We start from the raw sequence: 13453 nt of genomic DNA on the forward strand, positions 1-13453 counted from the left end.
GTCACCTCCCTAGATCCACCTCCAGCTCTTCCAGCGAATGTCAGGCTCGGCAACCAGGCCTCAGCACAAGGGGCTCTGGAGAACACTTATGATCACAGCAGATGGGACGGCGGGGGAAGGGTCGCGAATCCCTCACGGAAAAGGTCACCTTAGTGGGAAGATGTGGGGAGAGAGCTTGGAAACAAACCATGAACTTTCAGCAAGAGACTTCCCCCTCCCTGTTACCAGGTCCCCAAGAAGCCCTTCCTTGTGCCGAGCCTTCGATTTCTCATTGGTGAAGAAAGGCTGGATGAGGGCTTTTTCTTGCTAAAGTTTTAATATGTTAGGATTTATGCTATTTCAAAGAATGATTATTTTCAAGGTGTTGAATCAGAAGATAGAATGGTAACAGAGAATGGGAAATAGCCTTTACCTTTTAAAGGCAGACTGTCACCTGTTGACAGGCCTCCATGGGAGGTGCACGCGACCTTCCCTCAGCCCACCTCTGCTTCCATATATAATGCGTTAGTCCTTTATATCTCCCACGTTGTGATCCTGTTTTGTTCTGGCGGACATTAAGGTTCTAGGAACAGCCCTGTCCTGGGGTAGAGTCCTGGGCACATCTCTGCCACTGTTTCTCACACCACCTTGTCACCACTCTGTGTGCTGTGTTACATCTTTGTGGGACTGCAATCTCTCCACCTTAGGGAGCATCGTTCTCACTGATGCCAGCTCCGGGCTGGTGCTCTTGCAGTCCCCGTTGTGGCTGAGTGCCTCTGTATTCTCTTCCCTTTTCACCCTCTGTGTGCACCGACACATCCTGGTCACAGCACCCGTTAACACAGTCCTTTGTATATATTTCTTTCTCCCTGCAAACATTGTCCCACTCAGGGCGCAGATCCTTTCTTACCCCCCACACCCCTTTTAAATAAGTCTGAACCGCGTCCTTTGCTTCTTTCTGCCCACGTTAGAGGTCTAACTCAGGCGTCCTCTTGTTCACAGAGGGCAGGCCAGCACGTGGTCCTTTGTTATGGCGTCTGTTCCCAAAGGCTGTTCCTTTCAGGCATCTCCTTGTGTCAGTGCTTTTCCTAAGACGTGGGGTTCCACCATTTCTTTGTGTCTCCCATAGATTTTTAGACCAGTGCTCAGTCTTCTGTAGGAGTACATTCTACACTGGTGAAATTTTGTGTATGTGAAATAAGTTGGTAAATATACGTTTGAGTATGCATTATAAAGCTCATGGTACTTGGGAAACAGTTTGAGATGGGGCACAAAATAGAGAGCCACAGTGCACCGGAAGCTCTGCTCTTACTTACTGTTCACATGTTGGGCTTCGTGCAGGTTCAGGGTTATTAATCCATCTCGCAGGTGTGCACTGGGCTGCCCGGAGGCGCACAGCTCCTCTGCATCCCCTGCCTTGCTGCACTCACGTCACAGTAGGAGCCTGGCTTATTACTGTCCTGACCCCTGTCTGAGGTTTCCATCCCAGCTTTTGAGTTACCAGGATTATCTTCAAAGCGTGTTTTTCCAGCCGAGCAGTAGTGGCGCACACCTTTAATCGCAGCATTTGGGAGGCAGAGGCAGGTGGATCTCTGTGAGTTCAAGGCCAGCCTGGTCTACAAAGTGAGCCCAGGACAGCCAGGGCTACACAGAGAAACCCTGTCTCGAAAAACAAAACGAGTGATCCCTCCCACACCTAAACGGTAATAGAAACAAAATCTTTGCTATTTCTCTAGACTTTGCTCAAGTCTTCTTTTTTTTGGGGGGGGGGGAGGTTGTTTTGTTTGTTTTGTTTTGTTTTTCAAGACAGGGTTTCTCTGTGTAGCCTTGGCTGTCCTGGACTCACTTTGTAGACCGGGCTGGCCTCGAACTCATAATGATCTTCCTGCCTCTGCCTCTCAAGTGCTGGGATTAAAGGCGTGCGCCACTACGTCCAGCTTTTGCTCAAGTCTTAAGACTTAGTTTCACCTTTGGTGGACTTAAAAATCACCAACTGTCATATCAGTCTTCTTCAGTTGCCATATGATTGGCCTGAACACAGACTTTTTTTCCTTGTAGCGTCAGTGCCTGAGAAATCCAAAATCAAGGTGTTGGGTAGAAAGGTTTCAGTGTGAGTCACTTCTCATGGCTTGTCAGTTGTTGCCATCTCACAGCGCACTCACCTGCCCCACCCCCTTTGTCCACAGGGCCAGGGAGGGTGTGTAAGGTCTCCGATGTCTCTGTATAGGACACTATCCCCGGTTGACCAAAGGCTCATACTTAGGGTCTCATTTAATCTTAATTACTTCTTTAAATGTCTAATCCCAAGCATAGCCCACTGGAGATTAGGGACCTGGCACTGGGAATTTGGTGACACACATTCCAGTCACAGACAGCTGGCTTTTCCTCTTAAGGTGACTATTACATGAACTAGTACCTGGTCATCAACTTCTGGTGGTTGAATCAATGTTAGTGTTTTGGGAATTGTGCTAATCGCTTCCTCTTTGTTCTTTTACGATATTAGAATTATTGTGCTGTTTTATTTAGACCTGTCTTCGGATCCTTGCCAAGCCCCCAGGGGAACTTTCATGGCATTTGGATTTTGCTGTTTTATTGACCATTTTTACTTTAATGCAGCTTTTAGTGTACTTTAACACAGCTTTGTCTTATACAGTAATCTGCGTGTGGCTGGTAGTTTTAGACCTATACAAAATGTACATATGCATTTGCTGTCTACCGGGGGCCACTTGTGAGGGTCACTGGGCTGTTGTTGGACTACAGCCATGATAAGAACGGGCTGTACACCAGCAGGACAGCATCCATAAGGAGGGATTGCTACTGAGCAGAGTTGGGGCCCGGGGGGCAGCCCAGCTCTAGCCAAAGCTCATGCAGTAGGGAAGGTTTGCTGTGTCGCTGTCTGTCATCTTTTGTGGACGCTGTGGAATAGTTTTAAACCACATTATGCTTTTGGGCATCAGTATTTCCAGTGATGAGCTTTGCTGGGGAGATCTCTCACTTGGAAAGTTGTTTGATGAGACCTGTCAGTCAGATGCTCCCGTGGGATGCCAGCCTACCCCTGGGGTGTGGACCACTTTGAAGCTCTACATTATTTCTGTAGTTACTTCCAGACAGTTTCTTATCAGCTCAGCTGGAGGAATTACTTCATAGCTCTCATGAGACTTGAGTGAGGGTGCTTTGGTGAGGGCAGGTGTAGGTCCTCAGGTTAAGAGAGAGAGGGAGGAGGTAATGGAAGCAAAGGAAGAGTGAGAGGGGGAGCAAGGAGGGCAGAACTCACAGGTGGAGACACAGGGCAGAGCAGACACAGCTCCCCCAAGCTGCCCTATCGTTGGGCAGTTGGGAGTTGAGACCCTCGCTAGCTCTGGAATGCAGAGCAGCGGATGTGGGCCTTGAAGACTTGTGCTGGGTTTGACTCTTGCTTCTGTCACTTTCTATGTCTGTGATGATGGTCATTACCTGGACCTCATTTTTTCTTATTTTGGAAATAGAAATAATAATTAGTTTGTAGACTTAAGCAGCCTACTTTACAAGACTGTTGGGAATCCACAAGGAAACTTTGGGGTACAGAAGCTCGGGCTTATACCATAATCCCTTTTAGCTTGCTGTAGAACGTAACCACATGGCCCAGAGAGGCCTGGTGTTCTACGAAATTAAGCAAAGTAAATTAGCAACTCTGGTTGTACTTAGCTAGTGATTAAATAACAGTTTAGTTAATAGGGTGTTAATGGTCCCCAGGTGTTGGTAATTCTGGGTCTTTGCTTTGGAGAGCAGTTGTATAATTTCTTCTGGTACTTAGATTTTTCTTTAACAGAAAAATGGAAGTGTAACAGATGAAGCCCCCAGGGGCGATGTAGAGGAAGAGGAAATGGTATACTGCACCATAGCATTTAGGGAACAGTCTAACCCACAATCAGAACACAGTAAAACTTATCTGCTCTTACTGGGGCTCTACTGTCCACCCTTAAGGCAGAAAGAACTCTGGGAAATTTAGACAGCCATCCTTTACCCATCCTTCCCATCATGGGTGAATGGCAGCCTGTGGTACTGCAAGGAAGAATTCTCAAATCACTTGACCACCAATTTTAGTTCTACCAAGTGTCACAGAGACTGAACCTCAGGAGTGTGGTTTGCTTGCCTGAGAGCCAAAATGATTAAGCAAGAAGGGAAGTTTTTGCCTCCGTAGCCAGTGTAGACTTAGAGTGTTAGCAACAAGAGCAGAGGGAGTGATCAGATGTACTGTTATGCAGTAACCAGCATGTAAGTCAGCACCGTGCATTACGGACATTTTGAATGCTTTCCTCTTTTGAGCCAGCAGTTTATATCCTAGAATATTTTTAAAGAAATAGTCAAGACAAGAGAAATATTTATTTAGAAAGGTTACACCTAACAGGGAAAAAAAAAAAGGAAGTGAAACCTTTTTCATTTGTAAATTAGAAATCCAACTCCTTAGAGTAGCACTTCTTAAAAGACCAGGGGACACATGGGGAAAGTAGACATGTTATGTCTTCTGAGGAGACACACAGGGAAAGTAGACATATTATATGTCCTGAGGCAGAGGCATTGGTGTGGGGGAGACAGAGTAGGCTCTTTGAGCTGCCAAGTTTTAAAAACAACATCCACTGCATCCACTGACCCTATAGTAAAAACGCTACAATTCTACATATGTGTATTATATATATGTGTATATATATGTGTGTGTGTATAATAAACAGGAAGTGGACACAGGCTTGTCTTAAGACAGATGATATAGACGAAAGCAGCTGTACAGGACCTGTGTTGGCAAATTTTAGTTTGGGGAGCACTGGATTATAGTGAATAGACATACTGATGAAGGTGAAGAATTGATTTTGACCAGTGGGGAAGAAGGAGCTCAGATTGGGCGCCACTAGGCGGCTACTAAAGCAGTGTAATCAAAGCACAGGCTTGGGAGTTGACGGGAGCCAAGGACACATCCTCAAAGAAAAATGGCCCCTTACTTAGCTTTGCTTAAGGTCTGAGGCCGACCTGCCTTTGATACATTTAGTTGTCTTTTCAGCTCTGGCACACCGTGTGCCCAGTGTGACAGTGAAGGGAGGGGCCTGCTGGGAGGGCCTGACCTCCTAGTAGCATTCATTGTAATCCCGGCTTGGCATGAGGTGTGAGATTTGTTCAGGCCCTGATCAGACTCTGTTGCCCTCTTTTAAAGACCCAGTTTCAAGGCTTTCTGATCTGCTCTGCTCTGGTCCAGCCTCAGTCTGATACAACTGCAGAAAACCCTCAACAGGTATCGTGTGTGAGTAGCTAGCTTAAAGTCTGACTTTTAAGATTCAAAAAAAGATTCAAAAAAAATTCTGTGTGTGTGTGTGTGTGTGTGTGTGTGTGTGTGAGTACCACGTGTTATATGGGTGCCTGCAGCAGCCAGAAGAGGATGTTGGCTCGAATTATAGTTGGTTGTAAGCTGCTCCACAACTGAACTCTGCTAAGTGTTGGGAACTGAATTCTGGAGGAGCAGCAAGCACTCTTACTGCGTAGCCATCTCTCCAGCCCCCAGAATGTGATTAAAAAAAAAAAAAAAAAAAAAAAAAGCTAAGTGAGATCCTGCATCAAAACAGGAAAAAAAAATAGAAAACAACAACAACAACAATAAACAAAAAACAACAAAACAAAACCCAAAACCCAGTCCGTGTGTGTGTGTGTGTGTGTGTGTGTGTGTGTGTGTGTGTGTGTGTATGTTTATGGAAAATTTCAAACACAAAATGAGAAAACAACTTAATGAACTTGGTGTATCTATCACCTCTCACCAGCAGGACTCCTTTTAAGGTGGTTCTGAGTTCTTTTGATAAGAAGTGGACACTTCTAAACGGACTAAATAATCAATAGCTTGACGCTTGCCCATTATTCTGAAAGATCAGAGGCTTAGTGACATAAGAAGATACAGGGCCGTGTTGGTCCTTTCCAGCAGGGGATGTAACAGTGCTGTTGCTCCTGCAGTGCCTGTGGCTCTTGTTTGCCATCTCTTACTGGAGGCATGAAAAACGTCAGGCAGAAGACGTGGGAAACGTAGCTTTCACACACATCAGAGTAGTAAGGCGTTTATGAGGTACTGAAGGGTGAAAGGTGCTTACCCAGCACCACAGAGAGCAGCAAGATGACTTAGTGAGTCCTGGTTGAATAATCTGAAACTGCCTGAAGTCCAAGGATGGCACCAAGAACACTAGAGTTCTGGAACAAAAAGGTCCCAGACTCGCCTGCTGTGCCCTGGGCAGTCCACTGACACTTCAGGTTTTTGGCCCTTGGTTCCCTCAGTTGTGGGGAGGAAGAGTGGCCTTTGCCCCTAAGTACAGAGACTCAATTCTGAAATTGCACAAGTTGTTCACATTAGCTATACATGCTTGATAATGGCCCCAAATCTGATGGTCACAGAGTTCACCTCTCACTATTTATTACTTTTCTTGTGGAGACATGATCTCACACTGTAGCCTAGACTGGTCTAGAACTCACTATGGGCTCCAACTCACAGCAGCCTGTTTGCCTCGGCCTCCTTAGTAATAATGAGTTATAGGTAGAAGCAGTCATGGCTGCCTTCTGCCACTCAGTTTGAAGAAGTGCCTGACGTTGCGGCAGGCCCATTTCCTAGTCAAGGACACAAAACGTAAATGAACAGGTGTGGGCTGGAGAGATGGCTTAGTGCTTAAGAGCACCGCTTGGTCTCGCAAAGAACCTGGGTTTGATTCCCAGCATCCACAAGGTGCCTCACAACTCTCTGTAATTGCAGTTCCAGGAGATCCAGCACCTTCTTCTGGCCTCCCTGGGCACATACACGCACGCAAAACATTCACACGAATAAATCCAAAAAGCAATTAAAGTAAAAATATCAGGTATCCAGGAGCAATTCCTTTATCATTCATAAATCTTGGAAGTGCTTTTACGTAACTTGATCTGTTTGATTAGGCAGCGGCCTCCCATACCTTATCTGTGCGTCCCCCACCCCCCCAAAAAAGTTGAGCAAGCCCTTTATTTCCAAAGGTACCTGACATGTGGGAGACTAAGCAGCTCCTTACATTAAGCAGAGATAAATTAGGAAATTAGAGTGATATGTAGGTGCCATAGACTCCTGGGAAACCGACTTAGGGACTGTGGAAGCCCTTGCTTGGTAAAGTTCTGGATATTTTCCCATGGCTCAGCATTAATGAAAAGAAAATTACTTGCTTTTTTTTTTTTTTTTTTTAAACTTGCCCCCTTTTAAAGAAAGGAATGGAGTTAGGAATTAAGCCTCCATGACTTGTGACTTTTTTTTTTTTTTTTTTTTGCTATAATTGGTAATTCTTGCTTCAAACTTCCTTTTGCAGGCTAGCTAACGACCAGGAGAAATAGAGTGGAAAATGCAAAACAACGAAATTATTAAACCTGCCAAATACTTCTCAGAGCTGGAGAAGAGCATCTTGCTTGCTTTAGTAGAAAAGTACAAGTATGTGTTGGAATGTAAGAAAAGCGATGCGCGAACTATTGCCCTCAAGCAGCGCACCTGGCAGGCGTTGGCCCACGAATACAACTCTCAGCCCAGCGTGTCACTGCGGGACTTCAAACAGCTGAAGAAGTGCTGGGAGAACATCAAGGCTCGGACCAAAAAGATTATGGCCCATGAGAGAAGGGAGAAAGTGAAGCGCAGCGGCAGCCCGCTGCTGAGTGCCCACGTCCTGGGCAAGGAGAAGATCAGCAGCATGCTGCCGGAGCAGCTGTACTTTCTGCAGAGCCCGCCTGAGGAGGAGCCCGAGTACCACCCAGATGCCTCTGCCCAAGGTACGCTCCCCATGCAGTGGGGCTACACTGGCTGGAACAGCTTGGTTTGGAATTGTGAAATGCTTCATGTTGAGGAAACTTGTAAGAAATATCATGTGTAGGGCATCCAGAACACAAGTCCGAGGTTCCGTTTTTGTCGTTACTGCTCAACCATACAGAGCTAACTGTGTTTCGTGCTCATTAAGGAGGTACTCCGGTTGCTCAGCTCAAACTATCTCCAGCTTATTAAGGAAATTTGATGGAGATTTCTATTTATTCACTCAGTCTTTTATTTTATTATTTTTTTTTTAACAATTTATTTATTATATATACAAAGTTCTGCCTGCGTGTGTGCCTGCCTGCCAGAAGAGGGCACCAGATCTCATTATAGATGGTTGTGAGCCACCATGTGGTTGCTGGGAATTGAACTCAGGACCTCTGAAAGAGCAATCAGTGCACTTAACCTCTGAGCCATCTCTCCAGCCCTCACTCAGTCTTTTAAAAAGATATTTTTGAGGACCTACTGTGTCAGGTGCTACATTAAGTCACTCAAAAGGCCATGCTAAATGAGAAAACTATTTCCAATTTAAAAACCAAAGTACAGAGATCAGTTGCTAGAGAGATGGCTCAGCAGTTCAGAGCACTGGCTACTCTTGCAGAGGACCAGAGTTCAGTTCCCAGCACCTACATTGGACAGTGTTGAACTGCTTATAACTCCAGCCCCTGGGATGAATACCATTTTTGGGTGTGCGCAGGCACTCACATGCTCATGTGCATAGCCACATATAGATATACACACATAAAGATAAATTAAAGAAGTATAAGTCTTAAAAAGTAATGCGTTAAAAGTATAGAGACTAAATAAAGCAAACACCCTTTTAGCATTCACTTGGATTCATGCCAATATTTTTACCCACCATAATAATTGTGATCCAAAGTTTTTATTATTTCTGGCATTCTAGGGGTTTAGAGAAATTCTAGGGACAAAAATTAAATTTTAGCACACTCCTGTGGAAAAGAGTAAAATATATCACATGTAATTCTTATGGAAAGAAAAGACTGTTCATAAACAAAGATGTAGTGGTAACTTGTAGTTTCAAGAGGTTGGCATCAAGAGGTGCCTCATGTCTCCAGGCAGGCAGAGAATAGAAACGTATATAGATAAGTTTCCAACAATTCCTGCTTTTTTTAAGAGAGGAAGTGGCCCCTTTATCTGAAGGTTCATTAAGTTTGCAGATGCTATACCAGGAAGCAGAGGAAGGGTGGTTGGGATGCTACAGGCTGCACAGAGATGCTCCAAGGTCCCAGCAAGCATTTGCTTGGGAAATCGGCCTCTTAGCTTGCAGAACACTGAATCTCGTGTCCCCAGAGTAGACAGAGCTCTGAGGGACTGGTTCCTGTTAATTAAAAGTCGTAAGAAACTGTCTGAAACCAAGAATGCTGTGTAGAGTGAGAGAGGTAATTACCATGTGAGCCAAATACATGCTTTTGATTAACACTTGTTCCCCTATGGGCAGATCATCTCAGGAAGCTAAATATGGCACAAACTTTGCTTGCTAATCAGTAGATGGAGGTTAAGTGCAGGCTAGTCGGCTAGGTGACCACTGTGGTCAGTGTCATGGCCCTTATGTATCATTTCCTGATGTAGGAGACTTAGGTCTGGGTTTTGATTCTTGGGTTCCCACACCAAGCTACGTCTTGGCAGATACAGCTTAGGTGGGCACTGCCAGCTCTCTTGCCCTCCCTGCTGCTTCTGTGGGGCTGCGCCTCCCTTGCTGATCCTTGTAGCTTAACGCCACTTTTCCATCTTAGCCACAGAGCATTCAGTCAGCACGACATTGCAGGAGTGGGGTTGCTGTTCGAATGGGTGGCTGGCTTCCCTTGGGTCCTCAGCTGGGAAAAATACTCATGTGAATGCCATTTATTTAGAAAATGTGTCTTCTAGACGGTTATGTGTCAGTTTTATAGCTATTTTTATTTGTATAAATTACATTTATTTGTATGTGGGGGCATGGCACATGTGACGGTCAGAGGGTACTTTGAGGAGTTAGTTCTCCTATCTTGGAGATTGAACTCATATGTGTCAGGCTTGGTGACAAGTCGTTTTATCTAACTAGCCATCTCACCAGCCCTTATATGGTTGTATTTGAGGAACAAAACACCTCCCCCCCCCCCTTATTTAAATATGAAGTAGGATCTAGAGATTTCATCTAATAACTTATTTTTCTTTCCTTTGGGGAAAAAAATGCAATTCATTTACTCAAATAGAAATTTCAAGCAAGAAGGAAAATCCCTCCCTCCCTCCCCTCTCTTACTGAGACAAAGTTTCTCTGTGTATCCCTGTTTGTCCTGAAATTCACTCTGTAGACCAGGCTAGCCTTAAACTCACAGAGATCCACCTGCCTCTGGTGGGATTAAAGTCATGTACCACCACCTCCTGGCTTGCTTTCTTTTTTTCTGTTTCAGATTTAGTCTCATTATATAGCCCTTATTAAGATTTGATTTTCTACACATATGTGTGTGACTTAGTGTATGTATACATGTGCATGTATGTATACATATGCAGGAACCCACGGAGGCCAGACAGTGTCAGATTCCCTGGAACTGGAGTTGCAGGCAGTTGGGAGCTGCTTGATGTGGGTGTTGGGACCCACACCCCAGCGCTCCTATTGCTGAGACCTCTCTGCAATGTATTTAAACGTAGAGGTTTGTACATAGTTAGCACTGGACACTTTCTTTTTTGTTGGTGCTTATTAAAATGCAGCCAAGACTCCTGTTTTCATGTTAGACCTGAGGAGCAGAGAGCCTTGCTGCCCAGTCAGTTCAGAAGTATGCCCAACATGATGTAACTGCTCATAGTTGAGGCACTGGCACTCTTTCTACGATTTAAAATGCCTGTGAAGTTTTTACTCCTTTTTTTTTTTCCGGTTTACTTTCAGGAAGTCAGGGAGATCGGCCTGCAGAGATGGCTCAGTGGGTAAAGTGCTTCTCTCCAAGCATGAGGACTTGAGTTCCAATCCCAACACCTACATAAAATCCAGGGGAGCTCCAGTTCCGTAGGGGGTGAGGACAGGGGGTCTCTGGAGTCACCAGCCTTGCTCTGGGTTCAGGGAGATACCCTGTCTCAAGGGAATAAGGCAAAGTGATGGAGCAGGGCATCTGATGGCTTCTCTGGCCCAAGGAGGTCTGCACGTGCTCATGCCCCAACCCTGCCTTTCTACCTCCCTCCCCTCCCTCCTTCCCTCCCGTCTTCCTTTTCTCCCTCCCTTCCTCTTTGTTTCGTACATAAGAAGTAATAAAATTAAACAAAGAAAAGATGACAAAAATAAAAAAGGCTAAGATTACCAATAATCCTGTCTGGAAATTGGTGGGGGGAGAAGTAGAAAACTTGAATCTTTTGTGTGTTTTGGCCCATGCCTATGTGTGTTGCTTTTGTATTTTCAACACTGCACTGTCTAATACAGCAGCCATAAGTGGCAGGAGGCTTAATCAGTAGTGGAAAGACGAGAAGACAAAACAGAGACGTTCTGTAGTCACACAGGCCACATTTTGAGGCTTTAAACCACAAAAGAATCTCATCAATAGTTTAATGTTAATTACATGTTTAAATATGTTTTTAGGTATGCTGGATTAAAATATATGACAAAAATCAGTGTAGCTTTGGCAGTGTGGGTGTAAGCATTCAGAATTACTCATCGGCTTAGATTCTGCTCTGTGGGTCAGTGCAGTGTTGTTAACACCCTGTGGGTGGCCTGTTCACAGAACTAGGTTCCCAGAGATGTGCTGGAATCTATTATAAAATGTTAAGCAGGATGGAGTTTAGCAGGTTCCACTAGAGGCCCCCCTCTAGCTACATTTTGGTGGGAAATGGCATCACTGTGTCACTAACTCTTGCATGTTCATGCTTTTGTCAGAGACTTTGTTCACTTGTTCAAATATACACACACGCGCGCGCGCGCGCGCGCGCGCGCGCGCACACACACACACACACACACACCAGTGTTTGTCCTGCAAGCACTTAAAACAGTTTCCAGTGTGCAGGCTTTGTGATCTGTGATAATTTAATTATCCCTTTGAGGAACAGGTGTGGAGAAGTGCATGCGTAGGTAGGATGACATCTTAACTACTTAGATTGCTAGTTTATTTGAGTGCATGTGCACACCATGGCACGTGTGTGATGTCAGAGAACAGCTTGCAGGAGTGGGTTCTACCCTTCACCACATAGATCCTGGGGGTCCAACTCACGTCATCAGGGTTGGCAGCAAGTACCTCTGCCCACTGAGCCATCTCATTAGCCCCTTAAGTACATTTAAGACAGCGAGGCATTTTTAGCATCAGCCACATATTATAGGAGGTTACATTTAACTTTGTATGCATCATACCTCTATTATGAAGCTATAATTAAATCATGTGAACATTTCCTTCGAAGTCCCATTGTCACTGTTGGACTGGGTCCTCTTCTCTTAGGGTGTGAATGACCTCCAATGCGTTCTGTTATCTGTGTGGTCCCTTTTTTTTTTTTTTTTTTTGAGACAGAGTCCAAGGCTGTCCTGGACTCGCTTTGTAGACCAGGCTGGCCTCGAACTCACAGTGATCCACCTGCCTCTGCCTCCCGAGTGCTGGGATTAAAGGTGTGCGCCACCACGCCTGGCACGTGTGGTCCCTTTTGATCCTCATTCCTAGTCTTGTTCTCTTGTGCTGTACAGGGATTGGTCTGCCATGCTTTGGTATTCTCTCACATGTACTTGTTAAAGCCTGTGCTACGGCTAGTTCTTCCTTTTGCCTTTCTCCCCTAGAATAGCATGTTTAGGCTCTAGTGCACCAGCTGTGTGTAAACCCAGCCGTTTAGCTGTAGTTAGGATGTAAGCACCTTCATACACATCCACTGCGTCTTACTCATTTTCTCAGCCATCTCTTTCCTTCATTCTGGTGAGAGTAACTGGAGATTGTCCTGCACAGTTTTCTTCTCATCTTTTCATTGCTGTAGTAGGCTTTTCCTGCGGATGCTAAATTTACTCAAATTACCCAAGTGATAGAACACCCTCTTGGCTGTGTTCTCAGTCCCAGAAAAGCTTTCCTACTCTTTTTTGCATGGAGTTGGGTTGTTGCGTGGCATTGTTTCACCTGGGAGAGAGATGGTAGGGTGTGTGCTGGTAGCAGGCTGCTATTCCCAGGCTAGTGTTTGTCTAATTAAGGGGTCGTTCAGCCTGAGTACTGGTTTCTGTGCACTGCTGCTAATACTTGTGTGAAGATCACTTTGCTATTCTGTCTGGCTTTAAGTCCTGTCTTCTGCCAGTGTTAAGAGGTCTATTTTTCTTTAGGATGTGTATGTTAGCACACATTTTAAAAATGGCAGTTTAAAAGGAATCGTTTTCTTACAGATATTAAGATGCTGTGGTTTTGTTGTTATGAATCCTAGATTTCATCCAGCCAGATGGCCTTGGATACTAGATTTGGTTTTCTGTAGTCATGATGTCCTCGAAGGGTTGTAAAGATTAGATGAGGGATTGAAAAGCGCTAGAACCTGTTGTGGTGCACATGAATGGCAGCTGCTGCCGCCGCCGCCGCCACCACCGTGTCCTTGAAGCCTGTGTTGTTGAGATAAAGCTGAACATGTGAGAGCTGGGAGAAAGCTTTACATTGTGAGTGCATGAGCTGTAGAGACAATACAAGTGGAAGCAGAGCTGTGAGGGCAGAGGTGTAAGAAACAAAACAAAAC

General features: G+C 45.1%; 1 protein-coding gene across 9 annotated transcripts in view; it reads left to right on the top strand.

Moving 5' to 3' along the window:
- Positions 1–13453, top strand: part of MSANTD3 (Myb/SANT DNA binding domain containing 3) — a 35891-nt gene that overhangs the window by 15093 nt on the left and 7345 nt on the right. For 5 of the 9 annotated variants that reach the window (XM_084779576.1, XM_084779577.1, XM_084779574.1 and 2 more), the window contains exon 2: positions 7305–7755. In XM_084779576.1, coding sequence (XP_084635702.1) covers positions 7338–7755 — 418 coding nt within the window. In that variant the 5' untranslated portion in view covers positions 7305–7337. Of the gene's footprint in view, positions 1–5161; positions 5249–7304; positions 7756–13453 lie in introns of all 9 variants that reach the window. The other 4 variants (XM_084779575.1, XM_084779573.1, XM_084779571.1 and 1 more) reach the window with 2 other exon arrangements.

The sequence above is a fragment of the Acomys minous genome, assembly GCF_964271855.1.
Source record: "Acomys minous genome assembly, chromosome: 1".
Lineage (NCBI taxonomy): Eukaryota > Metazoa > Chordata > Mammalia > Rodentia > Muridae > Acomys > Acomys minous.